The 27206-nt window shown below is 47.6% G+C and overlaps 1 protein-coding gene across 1 annotated transcript; it reads left to right on the forward strand.

The window, feature by feature from the left end:
- Window positions 1-26229, forward strand: mrtfba (myocardin related transcription factor Ba). Its single transcript, XM_036132044.1, has 16 exons — window positions 1-232; window positions 7696-7954; window positions 12953-13018; window positions 13165-13220; window positions 14899-14974; window positions 15162-15323; window positions 15423-15604; window positions 15691-15819; window positions 17149-17399; window positions 18192-18351; window positions 19024-19890; window positions 21024-21131; window positions 21229-21378; window positions 21456-21578; window positions 23530-23590; window positions 24539-26229. The coding sequence occupies exons 2-16, from the start codon at window positions 7792-7794 to the stop codon at window positions 25024-25026; spliced, it is 3042 nt and encodes a 1013-aa protein (XP_035987937.1). The 5' UTR covers window positions 1-232; window positions 7696-7791; the 3' UTR covers window positions 25027-26229.
- The last annotated feature ends 977 nt before the right edge of the window (window positions 26230-27206 follow it).

A 27206-nucleotide genomic window follows, 5' to 3' on the forward strand; every position in this document is an offset into this window, starting at 1 on the left:
AGCGGGAGGCCGGTGATCCCGGAGCGGGAGGCCGGGCTGGGCGCATCCTGCCCCCGCCCTCCCACCAACGTCACTCCGCATCCCGGAGCCAGGCAGCGAGTCGCAGCCATTTTACTCCGCGGAGTGGAGCGTCGCCTCGCAGCCAGACGGCCGGAAAAACGCGCCCGCGGCTCCGTGGACGCCTCCTGATCCACGGTTCGGATGGGTTCTGGTTTCCAGCCGTCGGAGTTCGGTAAGCGCGCAGCGGGCGGCCGGACGGGGCTTGTTTTTAGCCCGCTAGCCTGCGCGGCTAGCTGGGAAGCAGAGGAGGCTGTGGTTGAGGAGCCAGATGTAGGCAGCGCGACACGCGTGGGGGAATCCACGGGCAGAGGGGTAACCGGCTGCGGGACGCGGTTCCGGACGTGACAGCCGGTTCACCTGTGGCGCGAGGCGCTTCCGGCTCACCTGTCCGGCTCAGAGCGGCTAGCCGCTGTTAGCTTCTCCCACTTCCACGGCAGGTGTGCTGGCTTTGAGTTTTCCACGTCCAGACTGTCTGCCGTGGACCCCATGAGCCAGGACTGGCAACCAGAACCAGAGCTTAGAGACCCGCTGGAAACACGGACCCACGCGTGGGGTTTGGTCACTTCAGTAGATGATCAGCGTTTTCCACTCATTCAGGTTTTTAGATCCACTTTTATTGGTTTTCCACCCAAACAGGAGAAAAAAAGACAATAAAGCGGCAGAACCGCTTAGAACCAGGTCAGCTCTGGAAACCAGGGGTTCTGCTCGCTGTCATGGAAACAGGGATTCTGGCAGTCAGGTGGAGCGGTCCAGTTCTGACGGTACTGTGGAGCGGTCCGGTTCTGGACCCTCAGGTCCAGTGAAAGAACGTCTGAACGCTTCAGCAGAACCAGAGAGGCGGTTCCGTTGTTCTCCATCAGGACTGAGCACCAGAACTCAGAGCGAGGTCCACAAAGACCCGGACTGGGTTCTGGCCTCGACCCGCCAGAACCTCTTTGGGCTGAATCAGAGCGGCGACACAGAGCCGGGCCTTCTGGTCCAACATCAGTGTCTGACCTCCCTGCTCCGCTTCAGCTAGAACGGTCAGAAGTTCTCAGAACCGCTCCAGAACCTGGTGGACCTAAATGGACCTAAACGGACCCAAATGGACCCAAACGGACCTTCTTCCTGGGCAGCAGACGCGGCGCTCGGCCCGCGGCTCACAAAGCGCCGTTTGTCATCGTCTGAGCTGGAAGTTCATCAGAACCGCTGAAGAAGTTCTGCAGGAGCCGAGCCGGGCCCACTGGTTCTGGATAAAAACACTAGATCAGTTTGGATCTGCAGTCCTGCTGCTTCTCTGCTTCGATTTAACCTTTAAGGCTTTTTCTAAGCCGTGGGTCGCGTCAGAATCCAGGAGCAGCACCAGAACCAGCACATCTGGAGCAGAGTCCAAATTTAGAAGATTTATTTCTGGCCTTTAATGGTTAAATATTTGTTAGCGGAGCAGCGGTGCTGTTCAGCGGGAAGTGGGTCACACGGACCGGGCTATTCTGGCCCGGCATCATCAGGCAGGGGGTTCTGGTGCTCAGCCTGGTCCGGTTCAGTAAATGGAAGCAGACTCTGCTGATGTTCTCTAGGGAAGGTAGATCTCTATCTTAACGCTGAGATTTCCAGAGCACTGCCAGTGTTTCAGAACCGACAGGGTCCAAATGTTGATTCTGCAGAACCAGCCGACCCGGTTAGCTTTTAGCTCCAGGACTGGAGGCTTAAGTGACTCTTATCTCCACTGAACCTTATCTCTGGCATTCCTCACATCCAGGCCTGTTTGTGCTAGATGATCTCTGACATCCCCCCCGTTGTTGCCGTGGAAACACGGTTGTGATTCTTCTCATTTCCTCGAAAGTTACTTTTGAACTTCAGTTTTTGTTGAAATGGGGATTTTTAAGGAATTATTTTGTTTCATTGGAGCTGAGTTTTCTGTCTATCGATCGGTGCTGAATCTCTGTTAGGTGTGGTGAGCCATAAACCCTTTGGCTTTGGCTGGATTACATTAGCTGGATTATTTTAGCTGGATTATTATAAATGGTTTATTTTAGTGGGTTTACTTTAGTTGGATTATTATAGCTGGATTACTTTACTTTAGCGGGATTATTTTAACTGGATTACTTTAGTTGAATTACTTTAGTTGGATTATTTTACTTTAGTTGAATTATTATAGATGGATTATTTTAGTGGGTTTACTTTAGTTGGATTATTATAGCTGGATTACTTTACTTTAGCGGGATTATTTTAACTGGATTACTTTAGTTGAATTACTTTAGTTGGATTATTTTACTTTAGTTGGATTATTATAGATGGATTATTTTAGTGGGTTTACTTTAGTTGGATTATTATAGCTGGATTACTTTAGCGGGATTATTTAGATGGATTATTTTAGCTGGATTACTTTAGTTGGTTTACTTTAGTTGGATTATTTTACTTTAGTTGGATTATTATAGATGGATTATTTTAGTGGGTTTACTTTAGTTGAATTATTATAGCTGGATTATTATAGCTGGATTACTTTAGCGGGATTATTTAGATGGATTATTTTAGCTGGATTACTTTAGTTGGTTTACTTTAGTTGGATTATTTTACTTTAGTTGGATTATTATAGATGGATTATTTTAGTGGGTTTACTTTAGTTGGATTATTATAGCTGGATTACTTTACTTTAGCGGGATTATTTTAGCTGGATTACTTTAGTTGGATTATTTTACTTTAGTTGGATTATTATAGATGGATTATTTTGTGGGTTTACTTTAGTTGAAAATATTATAGCTGGATTACTTTAGCGGGATTATTTAGATGGATTATTTTAGCTGGATTACTTTAGTTGGTTTACTTTAGTTCGATCATTTTACTTTAGTATGGTTATTATAGTTGGATTATTTTAGTGGGTTTACTTTAGTTGGATTAATATAGCTGGATTACTTTACTTTAGTGGGATTATTTAAAATGGATTGTTTTAGTGGGTTTACTTTAGCTGAATTACTTTACTTTAGCGGGTTTACATTAGCTGGATTACTTTACTTTAGCTGGTTTACATTAGCTGGATTACTTTAGCGGGATTAGTCCAGGCTTTTATTAGACTAGCCTTGGGTCTTAATCACGCTACATAAATAGTTGGGGCCAAAATTATTCACACCCCTGGCAGATTCATATCCATCAAGAAGTTTGTTCCTGACAGGAAATGAGGCGTTTGTCTCTACAAAGATAATAAAGCAATATAACGAGCATTTCTGTTTTATTTTACATTTTATTTAAAATGGCGTTGTAAAAGGATGTAGGATTCTGAGCATTTTGAATCCAAGCCTCCTCCTAAACCCCGGGCAGCTTTCTGCTCGTCTCCCCTGAGGATCCGTCTTTGGTGAGGCTGGACAGCCTCTCTACCATCACCCTAATCTTTAGCTCCCTCCACATATTCCTCCTCAGATTAAAGTCAGGACTCTGGCCAGACCCACACCGTTACTACCTCCAGTCAGAGGAAACATGTTGGTCCCGCTGAGAGAGGACTGTAAACCTGAATCTGTCTGGGGTATGAATACTTCTGGACTCATCTCTGAGAGGAAGGAGCTGCTTGCTTCATCATCAGACGGCCTAAGATGAGGATTTCAGCTGGTTCAGAGTAATAAAAGCCCATAAACAGCCACCGCTCTCTCTCACATGGTGTGACGTCTCCCCTGCTTCTCACAGCAACAACTGATGTCCGCTCCTGACAGGAAGGTTAACTTACAGATGTGTTTAAATGCTCCTAATTAGAGCTGTCAAAGGGAACCAGAACAGGTTAAATCAGAAAGCAGAGGTCTGGTATGGGGGGGGGGGGGTCACTCTGAGCAGCAGCAGGACGTTGATCAGAGCAGATGGCGGTTCTTTCCATTTATGGAGTGGATGCGTACTTTTATTACTGACTGTGGATGATTGACAGAGGTGTGGGTGGCTGCAGTGACCCGGCACGTCTCCTGTGGCTTTGCTCCAAAAATATCAAACACGCCCACCGGTGGAGAACAGAAACCCAGCAGCGTGTCGCCGTCTGCAGACGGCTGCAGGCGTCTGCAGGGGTCTGCAGCCGTCTGCGGGGGTCTGCAGACGCCTGCAGACGGCTGCAGACAGCTGTGGTCAGCGGCTGCAGACTGCTGCACAGAATGAAGCGCCACGGCACTGAATGTGTGATAAAAGCCACGGAGCAACGGATGTCTGATCTGATTCTGACGGGTCAGCGCCGTGTGGATCTCAGGTCGGCCATGACAGTTCACCCCCCCCCCATCAGGGTAGATCTGTCTGCTGGAGTCATCCCCTCCTTCAAATCTCAGGGATCTGCAGTTTTTGTCTAAATAATTAACAGATCAGACCTTTAGGTGTCAGTAATTATGTCTAAAGTGGGTTTGCTCCTCATGGAAGGGAGGAGAGCTGCAGCAGAGAGATAATCTAGGTTTATTACTTGTTTTAGAGTTTATATAATCGTAGTTTTTACCAGAAACCTTCAGGAATCTCACCACAGCATTAAGCTCTGGTCTGACTGTTTAATACACAGACTGGTTAGTTGGTTTCACTTTATGTTCAACAAGGATTGATGTCCAGCTCTACAAGCTGTTCAATAATAATATTCTGATTAATAAAAACAGTTCAATTTCTTGTTTACAAACATCTTTATCTACAGGACATTTTTGTTGTTTGTGGTTAAAGCAGAGAAAAGTCTAAATTATCGTAATTAGGTTTTTGGCTAAATCGTGCAGCCCTGCCCTGAGGAACCACGGCTGAATAAACTAGTCTGTGATCTCCTTTAATCCCAGCAGCCCGGTCCACAATATTCGGGTCTGTGGAGGAAGAGACTGCCGACGAGGACTAGAACAGATTAAAACTCCAAAGTTTAGAGAGAAAAGGTGGTTTGGATTTTAGTCTGTGGGCTGAGAATCAGTCGGGTTCAGGTTTAGATATCCTGGGTATGGAGGATCAAACCCATGGATTCAAACCCAGAACCTCCTGACTGCATCCATGCTGCCTGGTTTATTTTATTCTCTTTGGTCTCTAAACGTTTCATCAGAGCTGCTGCTCCCTAACGCTGAGCGGCCCGCTCTGCTCAGGAAGATGTAGATGTTAAAATCAGACGAGAATTAGTCGGCCCGTAACGAGCCGCTGAAGGCCTCGGCTGCAGCTCCGCGGATCGCCTCGTATATTAATGAGTGAATTAATTAATGAGTGAATTAATTAATGAGTTCATAGAGCTGCTCTCATCCAGGGGTTTTTCAAGTGGTGCTTCATCTCCATGGGTTTTATTCCCCTCTCCTCTTCAAGCAGCGTCACTGTGTCCACTTCAGTGTTCTGAGTGAACGACCCTGTTGTCTGTTCATTAAAGGTCGCCAAGTGGAATAAGCCTGCAGAGAAAGACCAGAACCAGAACCAGAACTGGGTTTGTTCCTGCAGCCCTTCATCTGCCCCTTCCTGCAGCAGAGGAAGAAGAGACCCGTTAAAGTTTAGCAGCAAGCGGTCCGGCAGGTTCTCCTCCTCCTGCTGGTAATTACCAGTCAGAACCAACTGGACCGGTTTTTAGATCAGCTGTCATTATCGCCTGCTGCTCCATTAGTCAGCGATTATTTGAATGTTTGGCTTTAACGTCTGTGATCACAGAAGCCAGCTTCCATGGTGCAAAGTCACAGTAATCAGAACATAATGATGTTCTTTATTTAATCAGCTTTAAATGGGAAATCTGGATCCCTTCAAACTAACTTCATCTGGACTGGGTTCATGTGAAACGACCTTAAAACGGGTCAAACGTGCTGATTGGCTGTTTTTAAAGCGCGTATGCTTGTTGGAGAATGATTGGATAAAGTATAATGATATAAAGGCAGCCCATGTTGTTTCAGAGCAGTGAAATGATCCAGAACAGGAGCTAAAACCTAAAACCTGCATTCTCCACTTGCTGCTGCAGCGTCAGTCTTAGTTTGGGTCCATTTTCAACCACCGTCGGTTCTGATGAAGCGGTTCAGGCCTGGAGTCCACGGCTCCTTTACTGCTGGTCATAAAACATTTCATTTATAGCAACAGTTAACCATATTTACATGTTTACTGTCATTGAGATTTCTTATTCTTCCCCCTGAGAAGAGCTGATGTTGTTCTCTGCCTCAGTTCTCTGTGAATATTTTAGATAAATAAAAACTACCGTGTGTGTTTAACCCTGACAGCATCGCCCAAATCTTTACAGCTGTTTCAGACTTAAAGATGCATTATATGTATAATATTTATACTTTATGTTTTATACCATAAAAATCCCCTTAAGATGGAGAACAAGAGACTTAAAAGTTAAATATTTTGGATCAAATATTTTGTTGTTGGTATATATAGTGAATTTTGTTCCTATATTGTTGCAAAGGACACATTTTGTAAGTTAAACTTTGAGAAACTTCTTAATCCAAAAAAGGTTTTGAGAGTAACTTTATCCTTTTCTCAGATTTTTTAAAATAATAAAACAATAAAACATACATTTTTAAATTTCTCTCTTTCAGATTGACTTTTACGAATTGCGATGTTTTTAAATTGCATTTTACAGATCGCATTCTCGTCTGGGGGCTGTCTGCGTTTCTATTGGTCAGCACCGACGTTAGCAGCATTTTTATTGGTCAGGAGCGAGAGGTGAAGAGAAAGCGGTCAGTAAAACGCTATTAGTAAAGAACGCAGTTCCTAAAACGCAACCTGAAAAAGATTTAAAACAAATTTTAATTGTTTTTGTGGTAAAAATTCAATCTGAACAGCAAAGTTTCTCTCAAAACCTTTTTTTTATTATTATTATTAAGAAGTTTTTCAAAGTTTAATTTCTGGATTGCATGGTTTTGTTTCAAATTTCCATTTACAAAAAGTGTTCAGGAACAAAATTGCCTCCATAATTTTGCTGCTGCTGTGTTCTGGGCTCTGTAGAAAGCTGCAGACGCTCCACCCAGAAAAGGCTAATTTATTAATTTATCTTAAACTAAAGGACCGTCTAACTGGGCTCACGTGTCTTTAAATTTCCAGGAAACGCGTGTCCTGGTAAAGCAGCGCAGGGATTTAAGTCGTCAAACGTTTTCCTGGTGAACAGAAACTTTTCTCAGACTTTCTGCCGGCTGGATCACGGCTAATTCTCAGGAAGCTGCAGAAACCCACAGATGTTGGACCCATTTCTCCAAAAATCTCATCTCAGCTCTGGACGCTGAAACCTAGCTGCTGTTTCCAGAGATGAATGCGAGTCGTCCAACAAAGGATTAAACTGTTAACTTCCTGCTCAGAACTTCCTGCTTGGCTTCCTGAACAGAGCTAAACGTGAAGGCCGAGCGGTTTAAAGCCTCAGGGCAGCGGATCAAGGCGGTTCCTGGAGAGCCGTCCCATCCTGGACGGACGGAGCCTTCAGGGGCCGCGGACACGGCGCCGCTCTGTTGCTCCGTCTGAAACCACCGCAGTGACTTCATCAGCCGCATTATGGAGCCGGCCTCCACAGAGAGGACATTCATGGCTGTAAAAGCCGGGCCGGCTTCTTTAATCAACAGTTTGGGTTCAGGCTGAGCTCTTCCAGATGGCTGAAGAGGAACGCCGTGCCGAGCGTTTCGGCGGCCATGACGGCTCTGGTTGCTGCTCGTCTGGTGCCGTTAAATGTCACGCGCTGCTTTAACGTTTCTTCTCCTCTCCTGTCCTGATGTTTCTCTGCAGGCAGCACCGAGGCCTAACGCACAGGGCCGGCCAGCCAGGCCCCTCTCACTGCTCTCCCCCCCCCCCCCCCCCCCCGCCCCCCCCTCCTCAGGCAGGATGGAGCCCTGGGGTTCTCGGGGGCAGCTCGGAGCAGAGGGGGATTGTGGGATGTCCAATCTGCTGGTGCCGAGCCCCCAGAGTGAGGCGGTGACCCACGAGCTGGAGGAGCTTTCCCTGCAGCCCACGCAGAAACTGCCTCCTCTCAACGAACGCAAAAACGGTGAGAGGCGACTGACCGCCGCCGCGTTACGCTGATAACGCTGATAACGCTCCGTCTCTGGCCTCATGATGCCTCTGAGAAGCTCATTTATTCATCAGACAGACGTGTGTCGCTTCAGTCTGTTTAAAGTCTGCTTTCATTCCAGCTGCAGCGCTAAGTGTCATATTTACCTTTCCTCCAGGATTTATTAAGACTTTTATTCACTCTACCAGCTGGAGAGCGCTGTCTGGAGGCGGCCAGAGGGGGCGCACTAACAACCTCTGGCTCACACGCCAAACCCAAAAGCCAAGACTTTAAGTAGTATTTAACTATGGCTATAAAATGTTTTAATCTTTTATTTGATTTAAACCAGGCCATCTTTACAACAGACACACGGATATTTAATATAGATTTTACCAATAAATAGGGCTGGACGATAATTCAATAACAAAATATATCGACTGGTAGACGTGTAGCAATTTATAGGGAGAAAAGAATCAGTAAAAAGTTCAATAGAATAACAGTTTTCCTTCATTTTACATTCTAGCCAATCATTTAAGTTATTATTTCAATCGTTACATCCTCCCAACCAATCACAAGGCAGAACCAGGAAGCTCCGCCCCCTTCAGGGTTCAGAAAACTTGCTGTTTTGCTTAAAAAGTGGGTTGAGTTTGAATTCAGTGTTTGTGTCTTTATCTAAAAATAGGTTGCTAAGCAACAGCATAAAATGTCCAGGGCTGCACTTACAATATGTTTTGAATTTGTTGATTATTATTGATCAACAGCATTTTGCATTTTATGGATATGCTTTTTTTTAATTCGCCCTAGAAATAAGTAATTTAACCAAGCAATTAAAAGAAAAGACGTGTTAAATGTTTTCTGTGTTAGTGGATAGTGATGTTTCCTGGCAGCACTAAGGTTGTGGGTTTGAATCCCGTCCTGGATTCCCTCCAGGTACTCGGCCTTCCTCCAACTAAGCCATGGCTGGTAGGATGATCTTTCTGTCCGATCTAAAAGTTTGGAGCAGCTTCTGGGTCCGGTCAGCGGTTTAAAGAGGTCCGTCATACTTGGACGGCGCCGGCAGCTCATTTATCAGCTTCTCCGTTAAAGACTGGCTGCATATTTCACCTTTGAGCTGTTTGCTGTAAACGAGGCAATTATCATCATCATCATCATCATCGTCGTCGTTGTTACCGTGGTGTTCCTCAGTCTGACGGCGGTGTCTAAGCAGAACCTGCTGTGGCTCTGATGAATGGGTCTGCCTTTATCAGCCGCTTGGATCTGATCCACTGCAGAACTTCCTCTTCCTCCAATCAGGGCTGAGATGTCTGAAGGAGATCAGCTCGGCGGTTCGGTCACTAACTCCTGGCAGAATGGGTGCAGCCCGTCGTGGCGTTGCCGTCTGCAGCCGCGCGGCGGCGGCGGCCCACCAGTGGAAAGTTTCCGTGGGATCTCAGCAGCAGCAGCAGCCGGCCGTCATGGCGGCTCTAGTCGTTTCCCCTCCACTGAGAATTCACACCTCACACTTTCCAGCGTGTGCGGCGTTGCCACAGCTATGTCAGCCGCAGAGTCGTGTCTGCCGCTGGTGTTGATGTGTGCCTGGTGACGGCTCAGAGGAGGAAGGCTGCTGCTGTCAGCAGAAATGAGCTTTAATGAAGCTGTGAGGAAGAGGAGCAGCTCATTTCATCTGCATCAGCTTCGCTTCTTTTTCCTGCTGACGGATAATCCTGGTTAAAACGCTCCAGCCTCAGGTCTGATGTGGGCCAGCTGCTGTCAGATTATTTCTTTTCATGGAGGTCAAGCTTCAGATTAAAACTGTTATTGTTTCACCGGCGGTCCTCGATGCTAATAGTAACTAATGTGAGACGTGTCGTCCCCATCAGGGAGTCTGAATCTGCCGCTGATCGTCTGCTCCTACTTATATCTGCAGGCTTTCCCTCTGCAGAGCTGTTGTAATCCCTGACGTTAACATGTGTTAACACAGAAACATGTGTTACACCATGACTATTTCCTACCTGTGTAACGGCACCTGGATCTGAATTCAATCCTCCCTCTGGAAAAAGCAACCTTTCCTTTTAAACTTGGGCCTGTAGCTCATAATGGCTCTATTACTTTTCCTGGTTGTGATTCAGACGTATGTGGGAAATAAATGTGAAGGAAAGAAAGCCGACAGAAAGCAAAGCGATGGGTTTTCCTGCAGCGCGCCAAAGTCGGCCATCGCTGCACAATAATTTAATAATTTGTCCGAGAAGGAAGCGGTGATAGTCCTGGAGGAACACCTAACAGACCGGCAACCTACCCAGACATTTAAAACAGCCTGTCTGCCTGTAATCCATCATCAGCACATTTCTGAACATTAACATTGCAGCAGTGAACGGAAGTAGCTGAAAGTCTCAGGACTGGGGAGGAGCCAGATTACTGATTGGCTCAGACGCTGGGAAAAGAAGCTAATTAGTGCCGCTAAACGAGCGAACCGCCCCAATGTGTCGACTGGCCGCTTTGATGAAGCTCAGCTGGGATTTTGTTGCCATATCAAACGCAACAGAAGGACTTTTGGCACAGCTTACCTTCTGATGAATGCAGAATGATGAATTTCTGATGAATGCAGAAATGTGAGCTAAATAATTGGCTGTCAGCGACTCATCATCTATGCAGCGAATGTTATTGGAAGCTCTTAATTTCAGTGATATTCCACCATAAAGGTTCCCCTAAAACATGGAGGAGCAGGTAGTGCTCCTGAACACAGAAACCTTTCCTCACATATGTTCCTCTGTGTAGTAATTTAAGCAGTAATTTAAATATCCAGTCATGGATTCTCTCTCATCGCTGCTTTCTACTCTGACGTTTACTCCCAGTCGGCTGCAGGGACTTTTTAGACGCGTCTCAGGGGACGTTTCTACATTTCTTCCCATTTTAGCTCAGAGTCAGACAGATGCTGGTCAGATCAGAATGGAGCTCCATGAAACTGGCTGTGGGTGGAACCCTGCAGAGAAGACCAGGATCCATCAGCCTTTGGCTTTAAAGGCAGACGTTCTGCCAATTTTCCCCAGAATTAAAGCTTCAACAAGCAGCGTTGCTTCTGCTGCAGGAGAAAACTTCAGGCTCCTTCATTTTCCCTCTGGAGCTTTTCCCAAGTGTGCGTCACAGTGTTTGTCATTCCAGCTCTGTGAGGTCATCCCCCCCCCCCCCCACCCCGGGCTGCTGGGGTCGCAGGTCACAGCGTGTTTGTCAGGCTGAGCAGCAGCTCTTCCCAGAAGGATGAGCTCAGTTCAGCTTAGCTCAACGTTGATGTTCCTCTGCAGCTCTGCGTCCCGGCAGAAAGCTCAGCAGCTCCTGGATGAGGAGGAAGTCATTCATGGGAAGCTGCTGAGTCAGACGTTCAGCAGTTCCTCAGAAGTTACAGCGAGCCACCCCTCCACTAAGACTGATGAGGAAGTAAGGGGGGAGGGCGCCTGTGGCCTAATATCAACATGAGTGTTGGTGAGGGCTGGAGAAACAGGCCCGTTATGGCGTCACTTTAATTCTGGCCGTCTGGTCGACACGTTTTGCTTTTCTTGGCTGGTTCTGAGCCGGCAGAGCTGCTCAGTAACTACATCCTGGTTCTGTGTTCTCCAGGCACTTCTGACCCAAACTCATTCACAGCGCTCATTCTGCCTCTTCGCCAGTTTTTTTATTCTGAGGAGGTTGAGACTAGCTGCAAGTTCATTAATAATAAAAATGATCCTTATTCAAAGTGAACATTCTCCAAAGAGCGCATCAGAGGTGCGTCGCTGCAGCATCCTGGATGCACCAAGCAGCGCCATCACAGATCCTTCCTCCCAGCAGCTGCTAGACTTTAACACCAACACTGCTGCAAACAAGCTTTCTACATCCCTGCTGTTTTTATACTTTATACTGTTTTTTTTTTATTTCTTTTATATAGTCTGTTGATGTTTTTATGCATAAACACATTTTACCCTTTTATAATCCCAATACTCCGTTGCACACTTTCATTTTCATTTCTAATAACTGAAATATTTTTAACGGTACATAGCCACGTAATATATATAACAACTGTTTGATCATGATAAAATAAGGTTATATACACCAAGCCTCCATCCTGATAATGTTTTAATGTTTGAGGATAAATGGCTCCAGCACTGGGTGTGATTAGCAGATATAAACAGACGTGGCGCCATCTAGTGACAGTATCACAGAACTACCGTAATGCCGGTTTGCTTAATTAATAAATCAAAAAGGGCGTAATGAAGATCAAAGTTATTTATTAAATAAACCGATCTACAGCAACTTTAAGAGCCTCATATCAGAACATTTCCTCATTCAGTCAACTCTGCGTCACATCTGAGCCTCGGCAGGTTTAGCTTCAGTGAACACCAACGTTCAGACTGGATTCCCAGAGTATTTACAGGCTTTCCCTTCAGGAATCGTATAATTTCGTGCTTATTTTCACTGGGTCTTTCTGCATTGTTTTGCCTGGAGATGCTAATAGCCGCTAGCCACTTCCTTGTTTTAACCCCTGCTAAGCATGTCCAGTACCAACTGCTGTTAAAATGGTAAATAAACACTAAAAGCTTTATGTACTAACAAATTGAGCAAAAACTAAGCATAAAACCCCAAAATAACAACTAATACTCCAGCAGGATGAGATAATCTTTAATAAAACTTTGTATGCAACCATAGTGAGCTGATGACGTATAAATAAAAGAGCAAAATAACGTGGCTATGCAGCTTTAATTCTGTAAAATTGCTCGGTGCTGGATTGACTGGCCGTTGGCCGGACCGAGCAGAATCAGAACCTCTTCTGAAGGGAACCCTGTTGTGTCTGGTCAGAGCAGCCTGGGTCCCGCAGCAGGATAAAATGGCGTGGGAATATGTTTATGTGGTCACTTCTTTGGTTTGATCTCCTTTTCTTCCTCAATTAGAGTTTCCTCTTTAGTCTACTCGTTAGCTCGTCTGTCGGCGTTTAGCCGGAACCTCTCGGCTCTGCAGTCTAACTGTCGTTGCGTCTTTTCCCTGCAGTGCTGCAGTTAAGGCTTCAACAGAGGCGGACCCGGGAGCAGCTGGTGGACCAGGGCATCATGCCGCGTGAGTAACCAACATGGCCGCCCAGCACCTAATGCCACGTGGGCGTGGTAACGATAGGCGGCAGATTGAACACGTCTGTCAGGCTGTTTGCTACTTGATGACCAAGCAGAGCTGAACTTATTGCTCGGTCATGTCATGTGTTGCAGCTCTGAAGAGTCCAGCGGCGTTCCATGGGCAGATCCGAAGCTTGGAAAGAGCTCGGGTAAGAAGCCCCTTACATTCATTAAATCAACCTGACTCCTCCTCTGAAGTCACATTCCTCAGTTCCTGACCAGGAAGTCAGACAAAACGTCTCCTAAAGCCCAAATTCTGCCTAGAAGGTCGGGCCCGGGTTTAAAGCTCATAATTCACAGCATCAGCTGCAGTAATCCAACATCTTCAGGGTTTTACTTCCTCTGCTGAGCTCAAAGGCCAGAGGGACCTTAACTACGTAAAGTCTGGAGGTTCTGTTGGGTTCTGTTCGGTTCTGTAAGGTCATGAACCACAGCAGCTCCTGATGACCCGGCTCCGGTCCTACCGATGTTCTGGAAGGTCCGTCTGCTACTCCGTCCCTACATTATAAATCAGATTCTGACTAATTCTTCCTGTTTTAATCAGAATCTGATTCAAAGCAGACGATTAATAAATGAGGCCACAGTTAATGATTAATAGTCATTTATAGTTACCTTCTCCCTTTATTCTTTAAGTTTAATGGAAACATCTGTTTATGTAGAGGCTCATGGATCAGCCGACGTCTGTTTTATTGTTTTTATTATCAGTTCTTTTTGATATAGTTTTGCTTTCCTGGGGAAGGCGTCGTTTACCTGGAAAACCTGGAAATCATCTTTTTTTTTTTTTTAAGTGTTTAACGTTTGGAAACATGAAATCTGAGGAAGGAAAAGTTTCTTCTAGACTTCTTATTCCATTACTAATACATAAAGTTTATGTTAAAGTGATTTATGTTTAGATGATCACCGTTATGACTGAGTTACTAACATTAAATACAACCAGTCAGTTCATCGGTTCTGGGATTTAAACTGGACTCTGCGGGTTCTTACTTGGGCTTGGACACCAAACAAAGCGTTTAAGTAGCTTTTCTTTATTTTTGTTTTTTTCTAATAAAAATAATCTTTTTCAGGGCTATTTTGTGAAATGATCAGTGATCATCTTGCATCTAACCCAGAGTCGTCCAGTATTACAGATTTTAGCAGATCTAATTTGGTCCACCAGCATAAAAACAGTGAAATAATCCTTCAGTTCGTGGCTGAAGCAAATTGGTTCTCTGCCTCCATGATGTCGTTAAAACAGGTAGGAACTGTAATTCCTACTGGATTAGTGCTTGGAAGAGCAGGACGGTTGCATCTTATTTTGAGTTTTATTAAAACTACACAGAATAATTGTCCTGGTTTAGTCGTGTCTGCTGCAGCTGATTTAAATGCATAAACCTCCCTGCTGCCGTCAAGTGCTGCAGAAAGCCGTTAATCCCTGGTTTATGTAAACCAGCCGTCTAAAAGGTGCCGGACCGGCTCCCTGAGGACCGGCTCCCTGAGGACCGGCTCCCTGAGGACCGGCTCCCTGAGGACCGGCTCCCTGAGGACCGGCTCCCTGAGGACCGGCGACCGGCTCCCTGAGGACCGGGCTTCAGAAACACATTTAGAAAAGGCCGCGCTGCAGGAGGCTACAGGTGCATTCCTGTCTTTTTATGGATGCACTTTTTTTTAATCAGCGTTCTGAGGCATCAGCGCCGGCATAAGATCAGCAGAACAGCAAATCTCTGAATAACCTCAGCAGGATCTGTCCTGTTATGTCCAAATAAAGCTGTGATTGTGTAAAATGGTTAATCTAATAATGTAGCAGCGCTGATATGTAAAGAATTTACTGTTTGACGCGTTTCTCGGCAGACGGAGAATTTCCTCAAGCATAAGATCCGCAGCCGTCCGGAGCGAGCCGAGCTGGTCCGGATGCACATCCTGCAAGGTGCTGATAATCCTGCAGTTCCTCTGTCCCTTCATCCTCCTTGTTTCCTGTGAAGCTTTAAAGCGTCAGACAGGAAGTCCTCTGACCTCTCCATGGAGGCCCAGACCTCTTCTCTCTCTGCAGCGCCACCAGCTGACGGCTGAAGGTGTGACGTTTCTCCTGAACATGTGCTTCCCTGGCTCTGCAGAGACCGGAGCAGAACCCTCGCTGCAGGCCACTCAGATGAAGCTGAAGAGGGCCCGGCTGGCTGACAACCTCAACGAGAAGATCGCCCAGAGACCCGGCCCCATGGAGCTGGTGGAGAAGAACATCCTGCCGGTGGACTCCAGCCTCAAAGAGGCCCTCATAGGTGAGAGCCCCGCGTTCATCAGACCGCCTGACGGACACCGAGGGGCTTCAGGTGAGCCGGGCCGGAGCCGTGACGGATCTCCTTGTCGGTTACCCGTAGTTGGCCAAGTGAACTATGCCAAGGTTCTGGATGAAGACAGCTGCTATGACGCCGTGTCTCCGGAGCAGCCGGCCAGCCAGGAGTCCCAGAGCTCCGCCCACTCACCTGGGGAGAGTAAAATCCCAGAAAGCCCGTCTCCAGGCCCGGCAGCAGCAGCAGCAGCAGCCGCCATCGTCCTGCAGGTCAGAGGCGGAGCGTCTCCAGAGCTTTCCTCAAACTCAGCGCTGGTTTATTTCTGCTGCTGACTTCCTGTCTCGTGTCTCTGCAGCCCGTCCCAACAACGGACTTCACCAAGGCGGCCTCAGCCAATGAGCAGCCGGCTAGCTGTACGCCGTTCCCCACGGCGCCGCCCGCCGCTGCAGTCGCTCCTTCCAAACCGGGACCGACTCTGGTGAAGGTGAGCAAAGCTGCAGCTCCTCTCTGGTGATCACAGAGCCGCCCGGGGCCTCTGTGGCCCTCTGAGGGATTCAGGCCGGCCCCTGAAGTTATTTTCTGCTTCCTGCATATTTAGTTTATTGCTGAGCAGATAATAATTCACGGTAAAAGCTGCTCTTCTATTTTGAAATAAAATTACTTCAACTTGCTGAGTTTAGCCTACGGACGCCTCAGGCTGACATAAAACCCACACACACCTGTTCAGGTATGATCCTTATCAACACCTGCATTTCTACTCCTGGGAGATTTTTTAAACAGTTACGGTATTTTATGTGTTACAGCAGCATAAAGCACAAATGGTTATTCTTTTTAGAACTAAAGTGTGCCAGATGTTTTAATTCAGCCCCTCAGTCTAACACACGTGTCAAACTCAAGGTCCGCGGGCCGAATCCGGCACGTCAAGGCAATTTATCCGGCCCTCAGAAGCCAAAAAAGGCACATTATGTCATAAAGTAGAGGCATAAATCCTTTTAAAGTGTATAAAGTAGCTAAAACTGAGCCTCCTGTAGTGAGTGTTGATTTCTTTTATCTGTGTAGTAACAGCTGTTAACCCTAAAATAACTCAGTTTTCCCACAACACATTAAAACAACCCAGAAATGTCCAAGAAGAGAAGAAGTGATGCAAAATGATGAGTTTAAAGTGTAAATCACCCCAATATCAACTTAATTATGCAGATAAACTGTATAAACTGGGCCTAAGGTGCTACTTTTACGTTACTGTGCATTTTTTATATTTCTATGTGAACTGAAATGAAATTATTAATCAGAGGTATCATCTATAAAGGTGCTACCAGCCCTTTAAATGACTCCATGATACCAAAGTGGCCCCTTGTAGAAATGAGTCTGACTCCCAGCTTTGCTGCATCATGTGATGCTGCTGCCTCCATGTTTCCCACTGGGATGGTTATTTACTAATTAGCCGACTTTTGGACACAGTTGGTGGATTTTATTCAGTAATATTAAATAGATTTTTATTTTAGGGAATTCAAATGCTTATCACTCAAAACCTTGAAACACATTCATGTTTTTCTCTTATTTCACAATTATCCACAAATTAGTTGTGGCCTCAGACATGAAGTCCCAATAAAATCCCCTTTTTTTTTAATTAATGATGTTCTCTGTTGCTGGAAGTGGACTAAAGACGGCTTCACATCCATTAAAATGGGTCTAAATTCTCTGGTTTCTGCTGCAGTTGTTGAATCAGGCTTGTTTTAATCTTCTTATTTATTGTAGCAGCCAGCAGAGGGAAGATGAGGCACGCGTCTCACAGGCGTCTCTTTTCTAATCGCAGCAAAGCCAACAGAAAAGTCTGTCAGAGAAGACCCGCAGCAAGAAGGGCAAAGAGCAGAAGTCCAGGATGAAGAAGCTGAAGTACCACCAGTACGTGCCGCCGGACCAGAAGCAGGAGGCCAGCGAAGCTCCCATGGACTCGTCGTACGCCCGGCTGCTGCAGCAGCAGCAACTCTTCCTCCAGCTGCAGATCCTCAGTCAGCAGCAGCAGCAGCACTACAACTACCAGACCATCCTCCCAGCGCCGCTCAAGTAGGTGCCGTCACAGACATCATATACGTAGACGCGTCACAGGGCGCAGGTTCCATAATGTGTATGTATTATGAAGATAAGGATCAATCTGTTAAATCTAAACATTATGGTCTTCATTATTTCATAAAACCGTGTCACATGTGAACCTTTAGGAACAGACTTTTTGGGGGAGTATTAAAGGGGTAAAATGAATAATATGAGAAAAAAAAGTCCTAGGTCAATAAAGTAAAAATAAACAACACAAAAGTGATAATGTTATGAGAAAAACGTCATATTATGAGAATTAAGGGGGAACATTTCCAGAATAGTCACAGTTTGCAGAATTATTTCACTCCTGGAGTAATAGGGCCAGATTAGATTATTTTAAATATTTTTATTCTTTAGGAGAATAAATTCAGGAGAATGAAGCTAAAGGGATACGAAAATAAACTTGTAATATTACAAAAACAAAAATACTACGAATACAAAGTATATTCAGAGATTAAAGTCCCTCTGATACTGTTTAAGTGACTGAGTAACTGCAGATTTGCCACATTCAACATGGCGGGCGCTCTGACGCATCGCAGCAGGCAGAACCCGCCCAATGACGCGTCTACTCTTATATTATGTCTATGCGTCCTTCTGCCTGCAGGCCGCTGAGCAGCGAGGCTTCATCTGCCTCTGCTTCCTGCTGGCTTCAGGAACGTTCTCTGCTCCAGACCTTCCTCCTCCTCCTCTTCCTCTCCTTTCATCTTTGTGTGGTTAAAGCCCGGCTTACGGTTCTGTAACTGATCCCGGCTCTCTGTCCTGCAGACCCGTGGCGGAGGGCCAGGGCGGCGGCGGCCTCCCCGCCTCCATCGTGGTGTCTCTGCCCACCCCGCCCCCCCCTGGGCCCGCGGCGCCGCCCCGACCCAACAACCTGCTGTCGACCCGCAAGCCCGGAGTCCTGCCAGCCAACCTGGACGAGATGAAGGTACACCTCCGTTTATTTCATCGGCTTTATGTGACAGAACCGACCCGCAGGAGAGCAGAACTCTGAGACTTCCCTGTTAACCAACACGGATCAGAACCTTTGGCTTCATTCGCATTCACTCTGGTTCCCTGAAATAAAACCCAACAGAACCGGTTTGCAGGAGCCTCCTAATCAGGAACCAGACGTTCTTAGGAGAACATTAGAGAACAACCAGCAGATGGGTCAGAAAGTTCTGGTCCAGTTTACAGCAGGATCAGGTTCTACAGAGTTCTGATCATCATGTGGACCTGGAGAGAGGATGGACCACCTGCAGACCTACCAGGACATGGACGTCCACCTGGACTGACAGGCTGGACCAGGAGAGCATTGATCAGAGAAGCAGGAGGACCATGGTGGCTCTGGAGGAGCTGCAGAGACCAGCAGCTCAGGTGGAGGTTAACCAGGAGGACCATGGTGGCTCTGGAGGAGCTGCAGAGACCAGCAGCTCAGGTGGTTCTGTAGAGGATGAGGTGAACACGGGGAGGAACCGGTCCACTTTGTATGGTTCTGTCACAGGAAGTCCAGATGACCTTCACTGCTGTGTGTCGGCTCCAGCTGAGGGTTCTAGAGGTTCTGAGGGTTCTAGAGGTTCTGAGGGTTCTAGAGGTTCTGATCACGTCTGTTTGTCCTCAGGTGGCGGAGCTGAAACTGGAGCTGAAGCTGCGCGGCCTCCCGGTGTCCGGAACCAAAACGGACCTGATAGAACGACTGAAGCCCTTCCAGGACAGCTCCAGCCTCCCCGCTCCCGCCTCCTCCGTCCCCATGGAGGTGACCTCAGCCTCCACGCCCTCCGTGGTTCTGCCGCTCCCTCAGCCGGGCCCAGAGGCCATGTTCTCCACGCCGCCCAACTCGCCCGTTCCCTTCGACCCGGCTTCCCTCCAGCAGGACGTCGGCATGTCCGAAGCCCCTGAAACCCAGAAGCTGAGCTCCGGTTCCCCTCAGCCGGCCGTCCCCGAGGAGAAGGACCGGCGTCTGCACGAGAAGGAGCGTCAGATCGAGGAGCTGATGAGGAAGCTGGAGCAGGAGCAGAGGCTGGTGGAGGAGCTGAAGATGCAGCTGGAGGTGGAGAAGAGAGGGCAGGTTGACTCAGACGCTGTGAAGATGGAGGGCCCCGTCCTGTCCAGCTGCTCCTCCTCCGCCGGCGCCGGCCCAAACCCCATCCACGCTCTCACGGCCCCCCGACCGCAGGTGGTGAAGCTGGAGGACGTCACCGTCTCGTCTGCCAAGCCTCTGCAGCTCCAGACCCAGCTCATCACCCAGATCCAGCACCAGGGGACCAGCAGCCCGAAGCTGGGCCCCCAGAACCAGAACTGTCCCCAGACCCAGCCTGCAGCCCCGGGCCTGCAGCAGTTCTTCATCACCCACCCTGCCGGGGTTCTGGGCCAACCTCAGACGCTGCTGACCGCCACGGGCCCGGCTGCTGCTCAGATCTTCGTCCCGGTCTCATTACCCAACAGCGCCGCTGCCATCCAGCTGCCCAGCGCCGCCGTCAGCCTGCAGGTGGGCGTCTTCTGCCAGGTTTCAGTTTTAGTGGCATTCTGTGGGGGAGACCAACAGCGCTGTGAAGCAGAACCAGACGGGTTCTGGTCCGTCTCTGCCAGGCCTGCACATCCACAAACAGAAATGAACATGTTAGATCTGGACTTTGACTAGGCCACTCTGACCCCAGGCTAACGGCCCGTTAAGTTGAACTCATGAATCTCCTCTGATCTAAACTCAGGGGCTGGAAAAATTACTTTATTTAAAATATGTATATCGATGGTAATGTTGAGTTAAAGACTGCAGTGAAATAGGAAGTTAAACATAAAACAGTTACACTTTAAAAGTGGTAGTTTTGTGATTTAAAGGAGCAATAAGTCAGATATTTACTGTAAAATCAGCCTAAATTGTTCATTTCCCTACCAGGATGTTAGGAACATTCCTTATAAATAATCCTCTCCATTAACGACGTCTTAGTCACGTTTTTCTCTCAAACCCAGAACTATTTCGGTTCAGAGTGTAGCCGTGTTTACTTCCTGGTTCCTCAGCCAATCACAGGAGAGTTCCCAGGGTTCCCAGCACAGAGCAGCGTTTGGTATTTTATGTTGGAAAAAGAGCAGCAGCCTGTAGACATGGAGGCCAGTGAGAGAAGCGGACCACAACCAGAACCAGAACCCAGAACAGACCCGTCCTGTGAGAGCTGTTCTGGTTTTAACCACCAGGTGTCAGTGTTTCTGCTTATTGTTCCTCTAAAGAAGGTTGCAGTTAATTTATGTTTTATTGAAGTTTGTTCAGCTGGTAAAGATCGCTTGGAGGGGGTGCAGAAACGTTCTTCTAAATCACAGAAAAGTTAGGAATCTCTGATCTGAACCATCCCATAATACCTCAGGCTGCAGGTTCAGGCTGGTTCTCCTGCTGGAAGGAGAACCTCCACCTCAGTCTCAGGTTCTGCTGCAGGTTCTCCTCCAGGATGGTTCTGGTTCTGCTCCATCGGTTCTGATCTGCTCCCCTCAGCATGATGCTGCCTCCACCGTGCTTCAGGGAGGAGATGCTGTTGTGCAGCGTTAGGCTTTTAGTATTTAGATAGAATAAAGGTTGTAAGGTGGAACAGGTGACATGTGAATGTTCTAAACCAACTCGCTCCATCTTGTCAGCCCGTCCTGAAGGCGCCAGCCTCCAACCCGGCTCTGGTCCAGGCCGCTCTTCCTGCGCTGCAGACCACTAAGATGGAGATCTCTGGCAGCCAGCAGCCTCTGCTACAGGTCAGCTGCTCCTTTCTGTCTCTGCTTGCTTCCTGTTGGTTCCAGGTTCTGATGTTTAAGCCGGGCGGCCTGATGGAGCTCTGCGTTGTCTCCACAGACTCTGACTATGTGTAGCAACACTACGGCCTTGGCCAACCACAGCAGAAAGGAGATGACTCCTCCGTGCTTCCTCCGCTGTTCTCCAGAGAACCCGGGTTCTCCGCAGACCTCCCCCAACCACCAGGCCTCCAACGGACCGCTCAGCAAGGTATTCCTCGCCAGCCGGAGTCTTGTTGGTTCTGGAAACTGGACCTGTGCTCATTGCTTCCTGGCGTCTCCCTGCAGCAGCCGGCCTTCGTCCTGCAGCCCGCCGCCCGCCTCAGCCGGCCTCCCAGAGGCAGAGAGCCGCCGCGCTACGAGGAGGCGGTCCGACAGAGCCGCAGCCTGCACCTCAGCAACGCTCCACAGGTGAGCCGGCCCAGAAGGCCCGCAACCAGCCACAATGTGATGATCGTGGTTCTGGAGAGACCCGGTAGTGACGTCACGGTGCCTGGCACGACCCGATTTGTTCTGCTGATTATAGGCTTGGAGACCAGAAGCGTAGAGGTGGTACCTGAAGTCACAGCGTCTAGGTTCCGTTAATTAATACAATATCAGTTCTGATAAAAGTTCTGACAACGCCGGTACATTTTGTCGTTGGACCCGGTCAACGGTTCTTTTCAGCCTGGATATCTGCAGCATCTCGGTACCGGGGCATCTCAGCAGCAGGTCCGGTACCGCCAGTAGGTCTGGTTGGGGTTCTGTTAAAGTTCTGCCAGCCAATCAGCACGCAGGCTCAGCCTGGCCCGCCCACTCAGCTCTCACACAAATTCAACACACAAACAGCTGAGAGAGACCGCAGCAGCGAAAAAACATGAACAGGGAAAGTAGCACCGTTTGGCTTTATTTTAATACCGTAAATGAAATCAAGCTGTATGTTTTGTAAAAAGCCGGTTCATTTCAGTGGAAACACAACAAATTTATCTAAGCACGTAAAAAAGAAAACGTCGAGCCACAGAAACGGAGAGAGGAGACGAAACCTCTGTCATTGCCCTGACAGACCCACAGACGTCTCTGACTGAGGCGTTTCAGTCCTCCAGGGAACATCCAGGTAGATCAGTGGTCATCTTCAGCAGCAGTTCATGTTAACTTTCAAAGTAGATATTATCTATCATATGTTACTGGAGCCCACACATAACATGTAATTAAGACCTTGAAAGAACCCAGTACATATATTAAAAAGTGTTATTTAAGATAAGATAACATTAGTTAATCCTTTTTTTATCCCACGACAGGGAAATTAATAGGATTAAAGCAACAGGCAGGTGCACACAACACAGACAAAATTACATAAGGATTGAAATATATAAGAGGTGGATTAGCGAAAAAACACTGAACATAACATTGTTGTTGTTGTTGTTATTATTATTATTATTATTTAATTGTAATAATAAAATAAAAAACACAAAACCCAAAAGGTCAGTTTCATGATACATCAAGCTTAGGGACTGGCTAATATACAGCATGTCAAAAAAAGGCCATATTTTGGCTGCAGTGCTTGCTGTTCTCTTATGAAGAAAAGATCAACTAGTGCACTAAATTCAATAGATGGGTTGAAAATATCCAGTATAAAATAAGATAAGTGCTACAAATGTTACAACACTTTTGTCCATATTGCAGCAGAAAATTAAAATAAAAGTGCTCTTTACACTACTTTTGAATTCATTCTTGGAGTTTGCGCATACAATGTGATTAATCATGATTAATCGGGCAAATTATGCGATTAATCGCTATTAAAGATTTTAATCGTTGCCCAGCCCTAATAAATATATATATATATATATATATATATATATATATATATAAAATCTCTTGGTATAAAGTAGGGCTGAACAATTAATCGCATTTTCAATATAATTGCGATTTAAAAAAACGCAATTTCCAAATCGCAGAGTCGCCATTTTTGTTTCTTGTGGTTAACGCAGAGAAAAGTCAAAATTGCAATTTTGGTTGAAATATATTGTAGGCAGAACGCAATCATTTCTGCTCTGAGTTTAGATGCTGCGGGTCTTTTAAGTAACTAATCTGCACAGCGAGGAAACAAAATGATTTGTTGTTTGTATATGTTTAAAAAGACATGATAAATTAAACTGGGAAAATAAATCGCAATATTAAGAAAAAAAATTGCAATTAGATTATTTGCCAAAATCGTTCAGCCCTAGTATAAAGCCATAAAAATCGGGTCTGGGTCTCATTTCATGCCGCAGACATCCGACACTAAAAGCCATATTTAGTGAAGCTGGATCATCCGGGCCGGGTCAGTCGGGAGAACATGTCCAGAACACGCCGCGGTGACGGAAAGTGTCTTCCTGTGTTTCAGGTTCCCACGGCAACCAGCCAGCACATGGACGACCTGTTCGACATCCTGGTGGAGAGCGGAGGTGGGTTCTGGTGGAGCCGGGTTTCAGATCGTCAAAGAACTTTTCATGTCGGGCAGAAAAGACCCGAATAGCAGCTTTCAGAACCAGAATTTCTTTTGAGGTTAAAAATGACAACCAGCCTGGTTCCGTCTGAAAAGTAGTCGCCTGTAAAGCCGATAACTGGTTCTGTGGAGGAGTTGGACCCGCTCTGCTCTGCAGAACACATTTAATTCAGACCCAATCAGACGGTTTCCGGCAGAAGCGCTGCAGCAGGAAATTGGGTTTAAGCTGGCCTTTGACTAGGCCACTTCAGAACCTGGTTGTTTTATAGCCATTCTGATGTGGACCTGCTGCGGTTCTTCAGATCATGGTTCTGCTGCAGAACCCAAGTAAGCTGGACCAGATGATTGGACCTTCTCCTTCAGGATGTTTTGACGGACAGCAGAATCCATGGTTCCGTCAGTTTAAGCAGGTCGTCTAGGTTCTGACGACCCAGACCATCACACTACTGCCACCGTGTTTCAGAACCAGAACTTCATGATGTTCTGGTTCTGAAAGGCTGTTGGTTTTACACCAGCTGAGCTTTGGGCTCAGTGAGATGGTTTTGGTAGCAGTGAGGCGGGCCTTGGTGTTCTGTTGGGTCAGCCCAGGTTCTGCTCCCGTCTCTCTGACCTTAGCTGAGGCGGTGAGACCGGCAGAGCTTTGGATCTTCTGGGTTCTGCTGGGACCTCTGGTGGGTTCTCTGGTGTCCAAAGCCTCAGAACCGGAACAGGTCTGGTTCTGCTTAGAGGAGTTCTTGACTCCGGCGGGTCGGGCAGTAACCGGGCTTGGCCCAGAACCTGAAGAATGTGTTTAATCAAAGTTAATTCTCTTGACCTTAAACTATGCGATGATCTGAAACCTTAAAGTTCTGAAGAACCTGCCGGCCCAGCGGTTCTGCTGTAACTCCTCGTGTGTCTCCTCCTGCAGAGATCCCTCCCTTCGTCCATCTGGACCCCCCGGCGGTTCTGACCAAGACCCCCCCCGTCACCGCCAGCATCACCACTCTTCCCGTCAACACGGCCCAGTCCCGCTCGCCGCCACAGGTCCAGTTGGCTCCCCCGCCGGTACCGGCTCTCTCGCCGCTGACCGCCGACAGCCAGCTGGAGGCCTTCCTGGAGCGGACTCTGGCCGAGACGGCGCCGGCGTCGGACCCCCGCACCCGGGGGCTGATGGAGGAGCTGCAGGGCCAGCTGGCGGAGCAGCAGGCCTTCGTCCCCATGGACACGTCAGAGCTGCCCTTCCACGACTCCTCCTCTTCCTCCTCCGCCCTCAACCTGGCGCTGTTCGACCCGGGCCTGGACAACATGGAGTGGCTGGACATCACCATCCCGCAGAGCCTGGCCGGGTCCGCCTCGCCCCCCGGGTTCCCCTCGGAGTTCCTGGAAGCACACGACATGCAGCTGCACTTTGACTGACCCGAGCCCACGGAACCGGGTCGGCTTAGAACTCCTGCTCAGCCGAATCCCTCTCGGCGGCGTCGGTAATGTTCCTGCAGAACGACTCGCTGCACCGCGGCGTTCGGACCGGGTCGGTTCGGTTCAGTCCAGACCCACTTTTAGTTCCTCTTTTGACTATTTCCAGAACCAAGGAGCCAAATGAAGACCGTCAGAATGGATGTTTTTGTAAACGCAGTTTAAACCACACTAACAGAACCTTTCCAGAACCCGGGTCGTTGCTGATGCTTCGTCTGGGCGGCGCCGCCATCAAACCGCCTCTTCTAAAGAGAAGCTGAAGGCATATCGATGTTGGACCTCCAGAACCAGCTCATCAGGGCGGTTCTGGGAGGTCACTAAGTTAAAGGAGGTTCTGACCCGCTGGGTTCTGATTCTAACCCAAAGATCCTCCGTCTGGATCCGAGCTATGCACTAACGAGGCGCCTGGTTCCCCTCAGAGCGAGGAAATGTGAACGCTGCGTATCGGCGGCGCCTCTGAGACCGAATGTAAGCTGACGTCGACCCGACCCGACGGCGGCTGGTTCCCCCTGCAGGAAACGGGACTCGGGGAGCAAAGCCCAGTCAGAGAGGCCCGGTCCGGGGAATCGGACCAGCAGCTTTATCTCCGAGCTTCATGAGACGCTCCCAGGAGAAAAGTCACAGCTACGGTGGCCTGCAGGCTTCAGTCTGCTCCACGCGGCGTTTCTGTGAGCGAGCAGCTCAGAGACGCATGTGTGTAAAATAATCTGCAGGTTTTAAACGGTTCCTCTGGCTGTCGGTCACAGGAAGACAGAACCGCGTCCAGACCGGCGGTAGAGTCTCTGCAGGTGGAGACGTACCGTATTCTCACACCGTAAGGCGCACTAAATATTCCTCCTTTCCTCCACGTCCACAGATCTCCATCGTCTCTGGAGGAGCTGGACTACTCTGCTTCTGACATGAGGCCAAATAAACTTTATACTGAACAAACTTACTAGGGTTATTGTTGCTAGTGCGTTCTCCTGAGGTTTCCCACATACTCTGCGTACTCTGCGCATACTGGCAGACTCTGCTCTGACTCTCCACACGGTTTACCTTCACAGTCCAGCTGTCGGCCACATTTCTTCCCACGATTCCAGACTTCCTGTCAGTGGGAGGAGGTAAAACGTGTGATTAGCTGAGCAGCTGTCAGAGAAAACAGAGCGCCTGCTGGCAGCAGCTCAGAGTCACAGATAAAACGTAGAAAACAGGTTGATGTGGAGACTTCTACCCACAGAGGTTATAGTCTGATACGCCTGCAGTACGCGCAGACCTCCACAGAGTGAACTACACTCTATGGGCCGCCTTACAGGAACGCTCTTCTAGTTTAGACATTACAGTCAGGCAGTCTGTAGACAGCTCAGGGGTCCTCAGGTAGAGACGCAGTGTACCCACCGATCTATATAATACACTGGAGTGCTAATCACCGTCTGTTAGAACGAGTCGCTTTGAAGCCACCAGCCGCCATATTGGTACTCCCTATTTCCCCCCAGTAACTAGGGAATATGTGCGCTACAGCATCGAATAACGAGGATTTTCTCATGTTCAGGGGGGGCTTAAAACTTTTAAAATGTCAAATGCCATATACTTTTATGTTATGTTCTAAAACTATCAAGTACTGAGAAAGTCATGTGCTGAAATATTTAGCATTTTATATATATATATATATATATATACATACATACATATACATATATATATATATATATATATATATATACATACATATACATATTTAATATGAATAACGTGTAAAATATTTCATCACCTAATTTCCTAGTAGTTGATAGTGTTAGTACATCCACTGACTGTAGAATTACCTGTGAAACGTTTTCACTCAGCCAGAAAACTGCTTGTTGTTGCAACCAAATCCTGTGGGATTCTGGGAGAGTAGGGAGTAGCAAGATGGCGGCCAGTGACTTCAGTTTTTCGGCAAAATCAGGACTCCAGTGTATAATAGAGATCAGTGAGTGTACCGTAATGCTCCTAATATCCACTGAGCAGAGCGGCTTCGTTGCTAACTAAGTCATATTTACACATTTTAACAGATTTCTGACACGTACCACATAAATCAGTCAGTAAACGGTGATCATAGATGAGGAGCAGCATAGATTTATGAGGAAATGTGAGGATTTTAAGTGCGC

The sequence above is a fragment of the Fundulus heteroclitus genome, unplaced genomic scaffold (genome assembly GCF_011125445.2).
Source record: "Fundulus heteroclitus isolate FHET01 unplaced genomic scaffold, MU-UCD_Fhet_4.1 scaffold_47, whole genome shotgun sequence".
Classification (NCBI taxonomy): Eukaryota; Metazoa; Chordata; class Actinopteri; order Cyprinodontiformes; family Fundulidae; genus Fundulus; species Fundulus heteroclitus.